This window comes from Rhinopithecus roxellana, chromosome 3 (genome assembly GCF_007565055.1).
Source record: "Rhinopithecus roxellana isolate Shanxi Qingling chromosome 3, ASM756505v1, whole genome shotgun sequence".
Lineage (NCBI taxonomy): Eukaryota > Metazoa > Chordata > Mammalia > Primates > Cercopithecidae > Rhinopithecus > Rhinopithecus roxellana.
In genome coordinates, this window is record NC_044551.1 from 74,908,190 (window position 1) to 74,927,369 (window position 19,180).

The window sequence follows — 19,180 nt, forward strand, 5'->3', positions numbered from 1 at the left end:
TATAAAAAAATTGTATGCATTATGCAATACATAGGGTTTAAGGCAGATACAGAGAGGCACAAAATATCTCAGTAACTTTACAATTTGGTTGCCTACTGTGGAAATTGATACTTTTATAGGCCTAGTTATAGAAATAAGCATACATACCCTGGTCTAACACTTCTTCTTCTTCTCGTTTTGGCTGCTGTAGTAAGGGAATCTTATCTTTATATTCTGTTTCTGTAAATGATCAAAGAAGCTGAGCATAAATTTGCAGTATGTATCATATGTATTACATACTTAAAATAGTTTATTGGAAATACTCCATCAACATAAAAATACTATTCAGGGCCTTGTGCTTATTAGAGTATTAAGAATTCATATGATAGAAATGCTCTAATTCATAAACTCCCCACACCCCCACCCCCAGCAAAACCCACCAATTACCAGACATCTGACTTAATAACTAGGTCAACTACCCTTTCAATAATATATAAATGATACAGAATTTTCAAAATGCATTGACAAAATGACTCATATTTGTTTTCTAAATTAAATTTAGTACTGTTTTAAGAAGATTTAAGAACACGTTAAGGCATATTCTCTAAATATAGTAGAATCTTAATAAATGGCCAGAATGCTATGCTAACTTCTCTCATAAAATTTCCACTAGAAAGAAATAAGAAGCTGCTCTAGCATGTTAAGACTGAACTTGCAAAACTCAAGCAAAGTCTCAGCATACTTCATGCAATAAAACAGGCAGTAGACTCTGCAATTTTCAGTTACAAAGTGACAGTCAATATGACCATTTTGCAGATGAACAATATATATATGTTAAAGAACAATTCTGAGAATTAGATTAAAAAAGTCAAGACTAGCAATGCTTCACAAATCAATAATTGTTCTTTGCCTGAAGAAGCCCATTAAATGGATAATTTAAAGTATGGCTGGAGATGATAACTATTTTCCCTGGCAAACTGTAGTGATCTTTAGAACATGGTGCATAAATTCATAAATTGTGTAAGTCATTACTGGTTAGGGAAGGAGTTAGATGAGGAAATGAGAAAACATGAATTAAATGAAGAAAGGTCTGCATTTATGGGATTGGTCCCAAAACAAATCTGTTTTATCCCTGGCTGAGATTTTCCTCTTTAACTGTTTTGATGGGGACATGTCAGGGAAGGGAGATAGGATATGAAAGAGAAAAATGAGAAAATAAGAAATAGTGTGTACATGTGACTGGTAGATAGATAGAAGAAGGGAATAAAGATGGTTTTAAATATAGTCAAACAAGATACATACAAAAATATAAAATACAAAATTATATATTACTTTATATCAAACATCAGTTATTACCTTTGTGATGTTCATGCATCATAACCATATCAGACTTCACGGGAATTGGAATGTTGGCCTCTGGTGGTATGGTTCTGAATGTATCTGGAGCTACATTCTGGGTACAGGTCATGAAAGAAACTGCATGCTTGGCTTCCATGTAATACATAATGTATAAGTTGCACATTTCATCACTAGATGTGCCACTGCAGGCAAAAAAATAGATATAACAAATCAACCATTCACATAAAACGCATGCTTAATGCAAGAAAAATGCAGCCATTAAATCTGCCAGCAACGGATTCCAACGTAGAAATATTGTGCATTTATTTTACAGCTTTCATTAAAACCCATCACAGTTTTCAACATCAAAAGCACATTGTCAAAGGCATATTTCCACTTAACAATGGAGTGTCAGTTTGCAGGCACACCATGAACACCACTAAATACCACTGATGAAAATGGCATTTTAGTAGATGAGGGATATGGTACTTTCTTTTCTCTCTTGAATCTTTTTATTATTTAGCGCCCTCCTATTTGCCAAAACTCATAGACTGAGAAAAGTTACTGTTCCCAAGGAAAATCTTTATTATTTCCTTTACAATGGTAAAAATCAGTAACCTTCAATAGAATTATCATATATTATTTATTATAAGTGTTTAAAAATGGCTTTTCCTCTTAACACTAAAAGTCCTGGACCTTGTTTTTGGTTAACTGCCTCCTTCCTCATGGCCAGATGAATCTAGAATCATGTGTCCACACTAAGACATTCAAAGTGTATCCCTGATGTCTGACTTGGCAGCTAGGCTTTTATAGCAGGGTTGAAAAGAATGCCTCAGGAATGACTCAAAATGAAATCAGCACTCATCTTTTTTAAGGGCTGAGATGTGACGGAAGCAATGCTGTACAGTTGAATGACTCAATGTTAAAAATAGATTTTAAAACAGTGGACATTTCCAAGAAAAAAGTTCCCAATGATAGAAAAAATATCTAATAGTTTACAAAACATGTATTCTGCTTCCTCACCTCACATGGGTTATTATATATTTCATTCTCTTTAGTATTATTAGGAAGGAACCATTTAAGTACACTTTCACAAGACTTTTATATAGCAAAGTTGTTTAGGCAAAGGAACACTTCCATTTTAGTATTAGTATTGACAATTTTTAGCAAGACTACACTAATGAAAAAAGCTATGAGGTAGGTTATTTGCCGTACAGAAATATATCAGTGTTTATTTTTCCAGCAATGTCATGCGGCACTCACTTTCTCTCCATAGCAACAGTATGACATCAGCAAGGGAAGGAAAAAAATAAAAATATTTTACAAAGGGATTTGATTTTTCTAAGCTTTGAAAATGTAGAGCCCTTGAGAGACCACAGGAATAAGCCTCTGCCATTGGAAGCTCTCTTTATGCTTCAGAAATCATTTGGCTTCTCACTCTCTGAATCTGATACCTGTCAGTGTAACTGCTTCTCCCGTGAAATATAAGCAAATAGTGAAGTGCAAACCCAAACCAACATCTGTTCACTACACGTCTTCATGGTGTCAAAACACCATTCCTAAGAATTACATTTTAACAGTCTTGGAGTTGGTCAGTATGTGCTATAAAAGGAATGGCTGATGCAAAAATAATAAACTGGAGCCTCCCGCCATATTATCCTTCTCTTTCCTGATTAAAAAAAAGGAGATATGTGTAGATCAACTGAGCAAAAAAGAAAAAGGAATTCAAGATGTGGCTCTAGCTTTAAAAACCTTTAATCATCTTGCAGAGAGGAAAAGCAAAATAATCATTTAAGCATCTCAAATTAATGAAAGGAAAAACATTTTAAATTCATATAATAATTCATGAAACTTGCAACTCATCAATGGATGGGTCCTTCCGCATTTTCTCTTTTTGGCAATGTCAATACCCACGTTTTCACTGGAGAAGGTATACCCACCCACAATAGCATATGTAAGACAACCAGTATCCTCATTTCTTTCCTTATGAAAAAACTACACAGAATGAAGTAACTATCACTGCTGGTCTAAATATTGTTGGTCCCTTGGGCCAGTGTGTTCTCTGTTGCATAAATGGAAATTGTTTATTCTGTGAGCTATTATATGTTTTTATAAAATACTTAGGGAATTCTAGAATGCTTTTTTACTCGTCCTAATTTTCTTCTGGAGTAGTATTTCCACAATTATTACCACAAAACTTTGGTTCTTGAAATGCTTACAGATGAGTTGAGAAAAAATTACCATATGGCCGGCCGGGCACGGTGGCTCATGCCTGTAATCCCAGCACTTTGGGAGGCCGAGGCAGGTGGATCATGAGGTCAGGAGTTCAAGACAAGCCTGGCCAAGATGGTGAAACCTCGTCTCTACTAAAAATGCAAAAATTAGCTGGGTGCAGTGGCAGGCGCCTGTAATCCCAGCTACCCAGGAGGCTGAGGCAGGAGAATTGCTTGAACCTGGGCAGCAGAGGTTGGAGTGAGCCGAGATTGTGCACTGCTGCACTCCAGCCTGGGTGACAGACTGAGACTCCGTCTTAAAAAAAAAAAAAAAAAAAAAAAAAAGCAAACAAAACAAACAAACAAAAAACTTACCATATGACCAAATGAAAATGTTGGTCTATACAAGTTAAACAATGTTGCACTGCCTGATCCTTTAATACACAATGTGCTTATGACTGTATGGAGGGGTAGAGAGGTGGATACAGTAGGTTCTATTCCCTAAAGGAATCTGACCAGGCTCCTTTGTGTTGCTGTGTGTTCCAGGGCATAATTTAAGAAAAGTTGTACTGTAAGATTTGCTCTTACATAGGTAGGAACAAAATGCTAGTATTGTTTAAGAATGACCAATCAAAAGGATTTCTTCAATAGAGTAGTGTGCATGTAATAAAGCTATATAAAGCTATTCAAATGAATATACATAGATATGCATACAGATGTGTAGCTAGAAATGTTTCATAACATGTCTTATCTGTATATAGACAGGTAACTATCTATGTATATTCTATCTATATCCTTCCATCTGTCCATCCATTCAGATAAACACATAGTTCAAGCTTTCAGAAAAATCCATTAGAGATTTAAAAAGCAACTAATATTGCAAAGTTTCAAAATAATTAATATAAAATATCTTGTTAATATATATTTCCTCAAAGATAATTTTGGTGCTTTTAAATGTGTTACATGTATATTTGGAAGGATTTGTTTTTAATATACATTTGAAAAGAAATTGTACTAAAAGTAAAAATTTCATTTCAAACAAGTGAAAGGTAATTATCTGAGAACAAGGAATTAAACTGTGCAATGTGGGCTCAGAGTAAATCAGGACAATAAATTACTCTTACTAAATTAAATTCGTTGTTATCACCAAAAAGCAGTAAGTAACAATTAAAAAACAAAAGAAAATTGTAGATAGTCATTATGGAGAAGAATATGAAATTAAAAGGTGGCATACGTTTAGAATAATTTTATACTAATACTGGAGACAAAGGCAGCAATTACTATATTAGAAATAGTGTGTACCAAGGTACAAAGTTACATGTTTGAAAAACACATGTACTTAAGTATAGCAAATAAAGGAAAATGAGTAACTTTCTAAATAATGTAACTCTTTGTCCTCTACAACATATGATTACACTTTATTATTTTAAATAGTATATTTGAGAAAATAAAAAATAAAAATATAAGCTAATGTTGCAAGTTATTTCCTCAAAAGTGAATTATCTTACCCTGTACTGAATTAACTTTTGAGAAAAATTATGCATATATGTGTAAAAGCATACATATATGTATGTGTGTACACCTATGCACATATATATACACACAATACACTAATTCAATTACACATATATTATGTGTTAATTTGATACACATATAAATGTGTACACCTTTACACACATGATTTTCTGAGACTTATTAAGCAGCTCACCAATACAGTTCATTTGGGGTATGAATTCTATGATTCAAAATTGAATTTGATCAAATAATTTAGGAATCTTTGCTATCACAAGGAAAATTTCATTAAAAGAGCTGAACAAAAAGAGTCATACTTTATTCCTTTCCATCTATAATTAGACTTGTAGTCAAGGTAACTCTGAGCTCCTATGTGACAGAGAAACTATCATATGCTAAAAATGTTAGGAGTCAAATCATCCTTAGTATCAGCATCACAGTTTCTTATTTTATTTTACAATCATTCACCTTTCATTCAAAAACAAAAAATTTCATTTTAAGACCAATTACTTTCTGTATTCCTAAGGGAGTATTTTGACACATGTACCCTTAATTTCCACAGAGATCAACATATGCAATTTAACTCTGCTAATCTCAGTGATTCATTAACATGAGAAAGTAGGAAGGGATATTATGTACAGTGAATGGCCCTTTAAACATTCCCCAATGCCAGTGTGTTTACTTAAAATGATGACTGCTGGCATTACTTATATTCCAAAATTACAGTAGTGCATTTATTTCATCTTCTTGCATAATAAAGTGCTTATCTGATAACTTCCTGTTTTATACTGACATACTTAATATAAATAGCTTTAGGTCTGACATAATGTGTGAACCTGAAAATTGGAAGACCTCAATAAATATGTGTTGAATGAAGGAAGAACGAGTAATCTTGCTTAATAAATGTCATAGCATGTTTTCCCTAGTGTATTATACTACTGAATAATGAGTCACGTCAATTTTTTGTACTCAATTGACCTGTGGGATTTCTGAACATATTTATCTATTTATATCCATATCTGTTTATCCATCTGTCTAATCTGTTTACCTAGGTTCCATGAGAGCTTTTATAAAAATATATTACATTAGAAAGATATGTAAATACAGATTTAATAAAGTGCCAAGTAATGTGAAATGTATGACTTAAAAAATTCCAAATATCATTGTATTCCATGTCTATACCACAAACACTCCACTAGCTCAAGAATTCCTTCACCTCTACCCCCTTTATATTCAACAAATGTTAGGCTTGAAAATAGGCAAAACTGGTAATACTAATTTTAGAAACAAATGTAAAAACTTTAGTCATTTTACAAAACTGTTAATCATTTCTTAAAAAGTTTTATGGTGCTTTCAAATGTATACATTAAGAAGTTATTTATCATGTAACTTTATTTTTGCATGTAATAATATTTAAAAATGCAAATTAAAGTGCCATATTGGTATCCATGAATATTCATATATTCATGAAATGACTCATTCCAAATGAAAAATATGACCAACAAAACTGACCAAATTGGTAAATATTATCTACCTAGTCCCAGTAATTAATATTAAATTTTAGCATATAAACTTTTAGCCTGATTAGCTGACTTAATGAGCTTAATTGGCTGACTTAATTAAATTCTATGTTTTTATTTAAACTTGACTAAACATTTGAAATGAATTTAGAGAAGTATCATCCTGAATATAAAATATGTAATGCAGTCAGGCACAAAATATTGCTTCTTCATAGATCAATTAGTAGTACTATGTTGTCAGTATATGTAATACTTTGGTGAAACTTTATTTAGGATATATTATTCATATTTAGTGTATAAAAATAAATATATGGATAAAACATTTTATCACTAAGTATATTTATTAATATATCTCATATTAAATATACCTACTTTTAAAGTAGTTTTTATTATTAATATTACTTTTGATTGACAAATAATAGTAAGCATTTAATCATATCTTCCTCACTTATAAGTGTGAGCTAAGTCATATGGAGGCAAAGGCATAAGAATGATATAATGGACTTTAGGGACTCAGGGGGAAAGAGTGGAAGGGGGTTAAGGATAAAAAAACTACATATTGAGTACAGTTTACATTGCTTGGCTGACAGGTGCACCAAAATTGCAGAAATCCCTAAAGAACTTATCCATGTAACAAAAAACCACCTATTCTCCAAAAACTATTGAAATTAAAAATAATTTTGTAATGTAAAGTACGATGTGATTTTTTAATATATGGATACAGTGTGGTACTATTAAATCAAACTAATTAACAAATCCATCACTTTGCTTACCTATCTTTTTTTATTTATTTATTTATTTTATTTTGAGATGGAGACAGGGACACATTGCTCCTGTTATTTGCTCTGTAGCCCAGGCTGAAGCGCAATGGCATGATCTTAGCTCACCGCAACCTCTGCTTTCCAGGTTCAAGCGATTCTCCAGCCTCAGCCTCCTGAGTAGCTAGGATTATGGGCATCCACCATCACGCCCGGCTAATTTTTGTATTTTGTAGAGATGGGGTTTCACCATGTTGGCCAAGCTGCTCTTGAACGCCTGACCTCAGGCGATCTGCCTGCCTTGGCCTCCCAAAGTGCTGAGATTACAGGCATGAGCCATCGCACTCGGCCCTATCATTTTTTAAATCATGAAACATTTGACATTTCCTCTTTTAGTTATTTTGAAATATATAGTGCCTTATATTGACTACAGTCATTCTTCTGTGCAATAGGTCTCAAAATCTATTCCTCCTGTCTATCTGAAACTTTATGTCCTCTAACAATTCCTATTACCTCCTTCCCCACCCTTCAGTAACCATCATTCTATTCTCTATTTCTATGAGTTCAACTTTTTTAGACTCCACATATAAGTGAGATCATGTGGTATTTGTATTAATATATCTGTGCCTGGCTTATTTCACTTAATACATCCTTCAGATTCATCCACCTTGTCACAAATGACAGGATATCCCCCCTTGTAAAGGCTAAATAGTATTTCATCATGCATGTGTAAAACACATTTTCTTTATGCATCCATCCATTTATGGACACTCAGGTGGTTAAATCCATCTCCTATTTTTACATGGTGGTATTTTAAGAAGAATCCCTATTATGGGAAAATCAGCCTCTAGCTTTCAGTGCTTTTCATAAGTTACCCATGATTGTTCTAGCCAAGCAAAGTTTTCTCCAGTTCTACAATTTCTAGCTTAATATAGTTAAGCTTGGTTTTGGTAGAAGAATCACTCAACTGAAAACCTTCCTAGTAGGCTACTGTCAACAGTTTTTCTGTAAAACCTAATTTCCATGTAACCACAGAATAGAAAGGTTTAAAACTTGAAGCTGAGAGTTCTCCCAGTACATGGAGGAGGCACCTACTGGCCCCAGCCTATCCTTAGATACGTGTGATTTATACCTATGTGTGCTTCAGGCTCAGGGCTCAAATCTGTGTCCTGTGGGAATGTGTATTTGTATGTGTGGGTTGGAGGTAGGTGGGAAAAGAAAAGAGGCAGAGGAGATAAATGGATTAACAGAGTATCATTTAATTCAACCGACATCATAAATTACTAGTTTATTTCACTGGTTACATTCTCTACTGTGATCCTGTAGTAGTCTATGGAAGTTGTGCTTATTATTTTACAAAACAGAGACACATTGCTGTTGTTATATGTCTAAAAATAAAAAGTATATTAACTGCTATGAGATGATTATCCATTATTATGAAAACTTTTATTCATACTTAAATGTATTAAAATTTGTCTTACTTGTTTGTCAATCCACTGGTAAAAAAAAATTGCTTCTGTAGTAGAAATTAAATATTCAGAATGTGGGCTCACCCAATAAGTTAATTTCCTATAATTTCTTTCTATTTCATTTTTATTACAAAATGGTGTTTCCTTTAGTCCACATGAGATTTATGAAAGGATAAAATAGTGTAGTCATTTTAGGGTATTATTTTAAAGCAAAACGCACATTTTAAAAAAGACAAGAATTATTCTAGACTCATGGAACTGAAAGAGATCTCCAGAGATCACTTTGGCCTCCCATCCTAGTACTATAACAAGTCATTAATTTCTATGGCTGATATTACCTCACAGACAGAACTCAGAAGGATAGAATTTGGCCAGAGTAACAAACCTCCCCTCACAAACTGTAAAGAGACCTCTAGGCAAAAAATTCTGTTTTTTCCACACTTAAAACTTGTAAGCCAATGCAAGTGATGTGTTGAAAGGGATTTTTTACTGCTCTGTTTACTTACTACAAAGGTTACTACCATAATCTGGAACATTTAAGTAAACTACCCATGGCTCTGCACTGACATGAAATGAACAACTGATGGCTACCCTCTGAATCATGTTACCACATGTATTTAAAGATTGTTAAGAAGGGACTTCTTATGCTCTTTCCTTCAAATCTAGTTATGCCTCCTTTGTCAGTCCTTTTCTTACCATCATCATTTCCCATAACTCAATAATACTATTGCTTTCCTGAAGTCTCTTTCCCATATTTAGCACATTTATCAAAAAGCAAAGCTGTTGGAAACTATTTCTGTAACAGAAATTGATAAAGTTTTATTTGTTTTATCCTTAGCCTTAAAGTTTATGCTTACTAATATAAAAAAGCCATTTAGAGTGACATAAAAATTCTTTTACACCATAGCAAATGTTCCTGCTTTCTTTTTTAAACCTGCCTCAGTACCTTTTCCCTTTCTCCATACAGCCAACAGTTAGTGTTGCTATCACAAGAATCATCTTGAGGGCATCTAAAGTATATTTTCAGATGCTTACTTTCTGTAACTTCTCTTTGATTAAGAGATAAATGGTTTAAAACTCTAGCTTCCAGATGGCATCAGTAAATATTTTAAAACCTTGTTTAACATAAAAAGAAGTCTCCTTGATTCTTTTCTATCAAAAAGCATGAAAAGAAACTACCTTTCATTTTTCATTTAGGTAAGTTTCTTTGAAAAGTTCATAGTGCTTTGAAAATTTTACGTAGTGTTATAGGATATAATTATTTCAAGGAGGCTCAGTATTTAAAAAACCATTTAAAAGGCTCGACATTCTTTTTTGATAAAGTGTTGCATATTATTATTCTTATTTAGTAGACTAAACAACTGGAAATTATTAAATTCACAGGAGTTTTAACATCATGGTTCTGAGTATTTAATGGGAATCACCAAATGCAGACCCCGTGAACACAGGGCAAAAAGGCACTTGAGAAAAAAAATTTTCATTTTCATATATTTTCTTTATTAAGATGAGCCTGAGGAAGAAATATGAAGTCTTTGGTAATTATAATATTTAGAGGTACGATACCGAAGGTTTTGAGGAAGAAAAAGAGAAGCATGAAAAAATGAGCATATGTTCTGGGGTTTATCCAAATCAATCAGTTTTGAAATGATAAAATGCCACAGTTTGTTGTAATTGTCCATGACAGGACAAAAAATGTACACTTTATTCACAGAGATAGCTGTAACCTGTAATCATGCCTTATCCCAATAAAATATCTTTAAATAGTGGAATGTGCGGAATCATACCCAATGTGTGTGGCTTCTGTCCTTCCTTCACCAGTGAATACACATCTTGCAGCCAGTAGGTCACCAAAACTTACATCAACTGGGTGCTCCACAGGGTAGAAAGCCTGCCAAAAAGACAAACACAATGAATCGTTAATATTACCAATAAAATCCAGAACTACATGCTTGATCGTGGTGTTCTTTACCCCTTTTTTTGAGGGTTTTATCATAAAGGGATGTTGAATTTTATCAAATGCTTTTTTTTTTTTTTTTTTTTTTTTTTTTTTTTCCCTGTTGAGATGGAGTCTCACTCTGTCGCCCAGGCTGGAGTGCAGTGGCGCAGTCTTGGCTTACTACAAGCTCCACCTCCCAGGTTCACACCATTCTCCTGCCTCAGCCTCCCAAGTAGCTGGGACTACAGGTGCCCACCACCACGCCAGGCTAAGTTTTTGTATTTTTAGTAGAGACGGGGTTTCACCGCGTTAGCCAGGATGGTCTTGATCTCCTGACCTCGTGATCCACCAGCCTTGGCCTCCCAAAGTGCTGGGATTACAGGCGTGAGCCACCACGCCCAGCTATCAAATGCTTTTTCAGCATCCATTCAACTGATCAGAGGGTTTTTGACCTTAATTCTATTGATATGATATATCACAGAACCACATACTTTAATAATGTGAAGCTTGGTACACTCTGGGTAGACAGGACGAAGATAGTGAAACAGACACACACACACACACACACACACACAAATAATCACTGGATAAAAAGAGTTCACCTTTAATTAATCACTTCTACTTTATGACAAGAGCACCAAACTTTGAAATAAACAAATAAATACTATTAGCAAATGCATCCCATAAAAATCAGAATAAATGTGATAACAGAAGAGCTGTCTGAAATACTGTCTTTGAATAAATGATGGGATGTAAAAGGCCACCAACATGTTTTGACCATATTGAGAAAACTGATAAAGAAAGCACCAAATAAGAAATTGCAAAAAGGAGGTTACTCAGCTCAGCTATACAGTTAAGGCAGATTTAGAGATTTTTAGAGGAAGTCACAAGAGTTGCATAATAATTTTTAAAAATTACTTTCTGCTGGTTAATATTTTTTTCTCTCAAAATTAAACTAGATTTTACACACCTGTGGCAGCTGAGGGCTCTGCCGTCCAATCAGTGTCCACTGTCCATTTCTTACTCTGTATCCACTTACTACCTTACCTGTAATAAACACAAATTTTAATCATATAATATAATGAGGAATTAGAAAAACAAAAGGCATATTTACTTTCCTACTTTAAAGTAGAAATCTGAGTATTTTCAGAGCCGCAAATACTGAGTATCTTAGTAAAAACAATATGATAAAACAGCATAAAATATTTCAAGATCTTATATGAAATCACTTTCATTGAAACAGACTTAAGGTCAAACACAATTTGCATTTTAATTTATGGCACCAGGAAGCATAATGGTAAATATTCATAATTTAACATGTAAAGTTCTTACCTAAATGGTGAGTGTGAACTCTATAGGCAAAGACATGCATTGGATAATTTTTATAATGGCATGAAATATCAGAATTCACCACTGTGGGAAATGAAAACACAGACAAAAGTCACTAGTCAACTGGAAAATGACATTATTCTTGTCTAAAAGTATGCATAGGGTATTCACAAGATGCTAGGGACTGACGTTTGCTTATGACTTAAACACACAAGATATTAAGCACTTATTCTGTGCCAGCCACTTTACTCACATGAATTAAGAACCCCTTGCCTTATATTTTTATTTTATTCATAAACAGAATGACTAGAACCAAATCAAAATACTCTGTTAGTGAAAATGTAGGCTTAATTTATTACCTTTAACTTGAAAATTATCCAGTTGAGAAAGCTTAAAAATTGGTTTTTATTTTTGGAACAGAATAATTTTTGAAAAATTGAATGCAGACACCTAAGATCACTAGATTGACAGTTCCTGTTGAAAAGAGGATATTTCATACTGTTCCTTCCTTATAGTCTAACACAGTAGCTATTCAATAAATATTCATTTTATAATAGATGAAAAATGGTAACAAAGAGACCATACTGGTCATTAACTTTAAGAGGTTCCCAGTGAAAACAAATGAACAATATATCATATGGCACTTTCATTAGAGGATCATAACATATATTGATAAATAATATTATACTTATTCTCATCGCTTCTAGTAAGCTTGGGAGAATCAGCTATTATCATTCCCATTTTGCAAGTAAAGAAATAAGCCAACTATATCCAAGTTTAAAGACTAAGTTGGTGTTGGAGTTGCTAGTCGTTTAATTTGTAAACCTTTCTATGTAGAAGTTTATGTCACTGCTCATTATGCAGTGTGTCCTCTGCATCTCAAGAATGGATGATTTATTTTTAAATACTCAAGATTTATTCTTTAATTTATATAACACACATCTACCCAAGGGCCTTAATTCCTAGCATCTCAACAAAGAATGGAAAAGTAATAAACTACTGGCTTGGAATAATACAAAAATCTATTTTAAATCCAAGGACAATAAAATATTGGTTTATTTTTCTAAGACATAAAAATACTGATTATTTTTAAAGTTTATAAAAAATACACTATAAATCCATTTCTACAGTTTAGGTAATGAGGTAATGGTAAATATTAAAAAATCATTACTCACCTTTTTCTCCTGCTGGGATAACAGTGTCAACAGACATCATAAGGTACATGCCAGCAATTAAAGGCTGTCTGCAGAAAAAAATAATATTTTTCTAAATTACCTGAAAAAGTCAAAATGACTGTTTTGGAAAAACACCATATACCTCAATACTCTGGTTTATAAAATGTGATGCTTGTGAAAATCAAAATGAAATAGAAAATGAGGAAGAATTCTTTTTCCTTACAAAATACTTTTTCATGTGAAGGCAGACTCTAAATGGTTCCTGTGATAGCTAACTTTACATGTTGACTTGGCCAGGTGCCTGGTTGCTTGGTCAAACACCAGTCTAGGTGTTGCTGGGTAGGTGATTTTTAAATGTGATTAACCTTTAAATTAAACTTTGAGTAAAGCAGATTATTTTCCATAGTGTGGGTGGGCTTCATCTAATCCATTGGAAGTCTGAAGAGAAAAGACTAAGGTCCCCTCAAAAGGAAAGGATTCTGCCTGTGAATTGCCTTTGGACTCAAGAATGCAACATCAATCCTTCCTTGAATTTCCAATTGGCCCAGTGGATTTAGAACTTAATCAGTCCCCACAATAGTGTCAGCCAATCCCTCACAACAACTCTTTTTCTTTCTCTCTATCCTATTGGTTCAGGTTTCTTTGGAGAACCCTGACTAATCAGCTCTCATGATTCCTAGCTGTGGCATTCATGCCCTGGTCTAATCTCCTCGCCTTTAATGTGGGCTAAAAGAAGTATAGTAACTTATCTTTTTAAACATTTTTAACATTTTTTTTTATTTCCATAGATTTTTGGGGAACGGTGGTATTTGGTTACCTAAATTCTTTAGTGGTGATTTCTGAGATTTTGGTGCACCCATCATCCAAGCAGTATACACTGAACTCAATTTGTAGCCTTTTATGCCTCACCTCCTTCCCACCCTTTCCCTCAGGGAGTCCTCAAACTCCATTGTATCATTCTTATGCCTTTGCATCCTCATAGCTTAGCTCCCACTTATGAGTGAGAACATACAATGTTTGGTTTTCCATTCCTGAGTTACTTAGTAACTTATCTTTAACAAACAGAATATGGCAAAAGTGATGGTATGTCATTTCCAACATTAGGTTACTGAAAGGCTTCCATTTTGCATGCACGCCCTCTCTTGCTTTTTTTGCTTACTTTCTACGATGGAGACCAGTTGCCATATTGTGAGCTGCCCTGTTTATAGCCCGCTTAGCAAGGATATGAGGGCGACCTCCAGCCAACACTCAGCAAAGAACTGAAGCCTGCCGACAATCATGTGAGTGATGTTGGAAGTGATTCCTCCCCAGTCAAGCCTTAAGTTGACTGAAGCCCCAGTCAAGATTCTGACTACAGCCTCTGTGTGAGACCACATGCCTGAGGATCCAGCTAAGTGTGCCCAATTACTGACATACAGGAAAATGAGACAATACATATCTGTTGTTTTAAGCCAGTTACTTTAGGTTAATTTTTACCCACAGATAATTAATACAGTGAACTTCCCCTCTAAGTTCACAAAGATGTTAAAGTTGCTGCTGCTCTAGGAAAAATGCAAGTACTTACGGCAGACGTGTGAGGTGTAAGGACACACCAGAACAGTCCTTGTGATTATCTGAAAACATACATAGAAACACATATCTTAAATATGAAAATGTAGAAAACAGATTTCAAACTAGTAAGTTTGAAATTACTATAACCAAATATTTTAAAACACAAGTTATGTTTCATCTGTATTGTTCTTTATGATTTACTGAGTACTTTCATATCCAGTAATTCCTTTAATTGCCAATGTATCATAACAGCAAAAACAGAACATTTCATGCAGTCTATGGTGTTTCTTGACTCATCAAATTGAACAATATATTGACTTTCCTGCAAACATACAAGATGCTAGGAAGTTGTTGTTACTCTCTATGCATTATCTGTATTGTTGAAAAACCCAGAAAAGTTGCTGAACTAAAACAGTTTGCTCCATGCTGCACCCAACAACAGACTTTTTTATTTTTTAAAAAGTGTAGTTCATAATTTAGGTTTTCATCTACTTTAGGCATTGTTGAAGTCTACTGACACTCATATATTCATTATTTCAAAATAGAGTTTTACTATTGTAGGGACTTTTAATTTCTTCTAGTACAGTTTTCCATAGTTTGACCTAAAGAGCCCATATGCTTGCACATATACACAGTGAGAAGTTCCAGTGGGAGCAACTTGAATGCCCTCAAACAAGGTGGTCTGGAGGCCAGCAGGGGTCGTGGATCTACAGCTGCTCCTATAGCAGGTGGCAGTTTTGATAAGCAGCATATTTCAGCCTCAGTGTTTGGTGTGTAGATTATGACCTCCAACACGATCCTTGCCACAGTGATGCATTATTATTTCCATAACCTCTATGCTGATCTTACTTCTGTGAACTCAGAAACTTCAGCTAGTTTTGCATATTTCCCTGATGATTTGCAGTGTGCTCTGACTTTGCCCTTCTGTTGTAATACAGTGCTTGGGCCACAAGATATGAAACCTCCTAAGAATTAATTCATTTCAATTCACTAGACTATATATAAAATCTGTCTCTGACTGCATCATCATAAAAGCACTTGACACTTAAAATGTTTATTGCAATAAAAAATTGATGCTTCTGCTAATATTTTACTACATAAAATGAAAAAACAATCAGTACTGAGAGAGTTAAGAACTGTACAGAAAATGAACTCAGAATATCAAAATCATATATCCTGGCTGAAAAAGCCAGCTGGATAGACTTATTTTGTGACTAGAATAAAAGTAAAAAGGAGAGAGGAGAGGAGAAGAATTGATAGCAAAGTTAACTCAGAGTTGAAGACCACAGAAATGGAATCCTGCTGCTTAAAAAACAGATGGGAACTGCAGTGAGTCAAAGAACTAAAATAGTCAAATAAGAGGATTGAATTTGAAGGAAAGGTAGAAAGGAAGCAAAATATGTGTATACACATTTCTGTATTTTTTACATATATTTAGTTTATAGTTTATATAAGCTATATGAACTACAGATGTACATTTCAACATAAATATTGAATTGATATTTCAACATAAATATTGAATTTATATTTCAGTATTAATATTGCACATTTCCACATGCCAAAATTTGTCAGGTAGAAGGTATAGGATTCACTTGTATTTTTCAATCCTGCAGAATTATTTGATTATAGGATAGTGTCTTACAGGACCATCATCAGTTTTCAACTAGGTGCTCACTGAGTTCCTTTGTCTAAGAGAAGTAAAATCTAGGTATTTAATACTCAGTAGATTAGCACTAGTGATCAATATTTATACCAGTAAGAAACTCTAAGTAGTCTACAATTGAGATAACTTAAGTAAAGAACTTAGCACTCTAGAGCATAGGAAAAATTCACTAAATGCTTAATTATTATTATTCCATTGGTAGATTTCAAAAAAAATTCAGCACATGAATATTTTATTTTCAAGAAATGTATTTTCACAGTTTTGAGTGTGAAATTTCTTTAATGAAAGAAACTGAAGCACATCAAATTTCTCCAAGTAATAACACAGGACTAGAAGAAAGCAGGAAAAACATGGGAACATTAAAAGGATAAAATAGTTTAAAAAAAGAAATTAGAAGTGAAATTTGGTATGTTGAAGATATTGTGCAAAATATGTTCTCAGAAGGGTCTGAACTAGGTAGATACAGAATAAAATCATAAGTGAAGCAAAGAAATTTTAGTAAGATGAATACCATAGTCTGGCTAAAATGAAATTCTTAAATTAGAGGCCATGGGACCGTGAGGAGGTTGATAATGTTTCTGGGTCCTTCCATGACATTTAGTAACAATGCACTCCTTGACCAGACCCAAGACAACCTGATTGTTTTTCTGAGTATTGGGCTTGAAGTCAGTTCGACGGGATCCTAGGTTTGCAGAAAAGATAATGAGGTCATTTTTGTGTTGATATCGAAATTATTCTTTCAATGTACATTCACTTATTCTGTACAACATTATCATGCAAAAGTCCTAACAGCTGTTCTTTTAAGGTGGTTTCATTTATTCTTATTTTAGTTTTATTATTCCAAAGTAAGTATTCTTTCTTTCATTAGGTTGGGCTCCAGGTTAACTCTCTCTCGAAGGTACACAGGTAAATACTTGGCCTTTAGCTACTAATGTCCTGTATTTACAGAGAATTGAACCCCAAGACATCCCTGTTAAAAAGATGTTTCATAGTGGTTGTTCTCTTGCAGTAAAAATAATTTTAGTATAAGGGGTCTTAAGACATGGAGATGAAAGTTCATTCACTAGATAGGTATAAGGTAAAACTGAGAGGGATATTTCATTATGTCATTATATTCCATTATAATGTCATATGCATGTAGAAGAAGCTTTTGTAATGTTGAAGATATTTACAGTGGAAAAGTTGAAATAATAATTTTTAAAAAGAAATGTAAAATAGCCATGTCTGATAATGCCTTAGAGGCACATCACAACATAAGACAGTATTGCAGTGCTGGTGGTTGGGTGGTAAGACTTCCAAAGAGTACTCTGATAATGAAATAAATGAGTATTTCCAGATACTGGATGAGACTTGAAAATAGCATTCAATCAGAATCTAATTTTAAGGAAGATGAAACTGAATGACTGCTTCACAAGGGTCTGAGCTTGCCTTTGAGAAATTGCTTTCCTCTGCTCAGGCAGAGATGTATAACCACACCGAAGTATTTTATCAGATATGTAGACTCATAGAATCTCAGAACCGAAAGGAAAACCAGACATGATGGAGTTCAAATCTTACACTTTATGGATAGGAAAAAGAGGTCACAGAGATTAAGTGGGTTGCCTCTTAAGGTAATTCAGCTAATTGGTGACACATCTGAGTATCAAATATAATTCTCTAATATTAATGTTTAATAAATGCTATTTACTAGAAAAAAAGGCAAAAATAAAAAATAAGAGTTCTATCTCTTAAAGATTTCCAAGGTTGAAATACCTTGGAGCTAAGATAAAGGAATTAAGCAAGAATGGATAAGTAACCAGTGGTACTTAAGGACATATACTTAAGTAGGAAGCTCAATTCTCTTAATGGGAGGTGAATGCATGGGATATGAGGTTATCCATCCCAAACTATTTAGCTTGCTTTTCTCATAATAGCTTGTAGTTCCTGCTTGGATTCATAGCTAAGAAGTAAAGTATGTGGAATAATGCATGATAATAACCTACTATATCTTAGGTTCTTAATCTTAGATGGTTCTGTTGGTCTCTCCTAATTTTTCCTCTAGAGATAGTGCTCTATACTTTATGAGCTCATCTTGTCCTGGTTGTTTCCTGCTTCAATATAAAGACAGATTAACCGCTGATCCTGAGGGAACCAATGTATTGTTATAAACGATGTCCCACTAATTGGGAACGTCCTTCAGAAAGACATTTGTAGGGTGATTTTCAATTCACCACACTCTTCTAGGAAGGTGAAGGTAAAGGTTAGGAGCACACTCATTTCCTACTATTTCAAGCCACCCTTTTGGATAATGGATTCTTTCTTTAAGGAGGTACTAAAAAGTATGCCTGAAACCACTTCCAAGTCTTAGGAGAAACAAAAAGAAGTAACATCTTTAATAATAAAAATTAGGCTGGGCACAATGGCTCATGCCCATAATCCCAGCACTCCGGAAGACCGAGGCAGGTGAATCACTTGTCCCCAGGAGTTTGAGATCAGCCTGGGCAATATGGTGAAACTGCATCTCTACCAAAAAAAAAAAAAAAAAAAAAAAAATTAGCCAGGCATGCTGGCGTGTGACTGTAGCCCCAGCTACTTGTGAGGATTGCTTGTGCCTGGGAGGTCGAGGCTGCAGTAAGCCAATACCACACCACTGCACTTCAGCCTGGGTGACAAAGTGTTTCCAAAACAAAAATTTTTTTTTAGGAAATTTGGAAGCAAATAATTCTAAACTGCATCATATCTTCCCACCCTCCCAGAG

At 34.1% G+C, this 19,180-nt stretch overlaps 1 protein-coding gene across 17 annotated transcripts in view; it reads right to left on the reverse strand.

Moving 5' to 3' along the window:
* Positions 1-19,180, reverse strand: part of PAM (peptidylglycine alpha-amidating monooxygenase) — a 286,853-nt gene that overhangs the window by 69,545 nt on the left and 198,128 nt on the right. For all 17 annotated transcript variants that reach the window (XM_030927005.1, XM_030927006.1, XM_010372124.2 and 14 more), the window contains 7 exons: positions 14,794-14,842; positions 13,230-13,297; positions 12,058-12,138; positions 11,696-11,772; positions 10,574-10,677; positions 1,336-1,520; positions 148-219 (listed from right to left, as the gene is read on the reverse strand). In XM_030927005.1, coding sequence (XP_030782865.1) covers positions 148-219; positions 1,336-1,520; positions 10,574-10,677; positions 11,696-11,772; positions 12,058-12,138; positions 13,230-13,297; positions 14,794-14,842 — 636 coding nt within the window. The remainder of the gene's footprint in view (positions 1-147; positions 220-1,335; positions 1,521-10,573; positions 10,678-11,695; positions 11,773-12,057; positions 12,139-13,229; positions 13,298-14,793; positions 14,843-19,180) is intronic.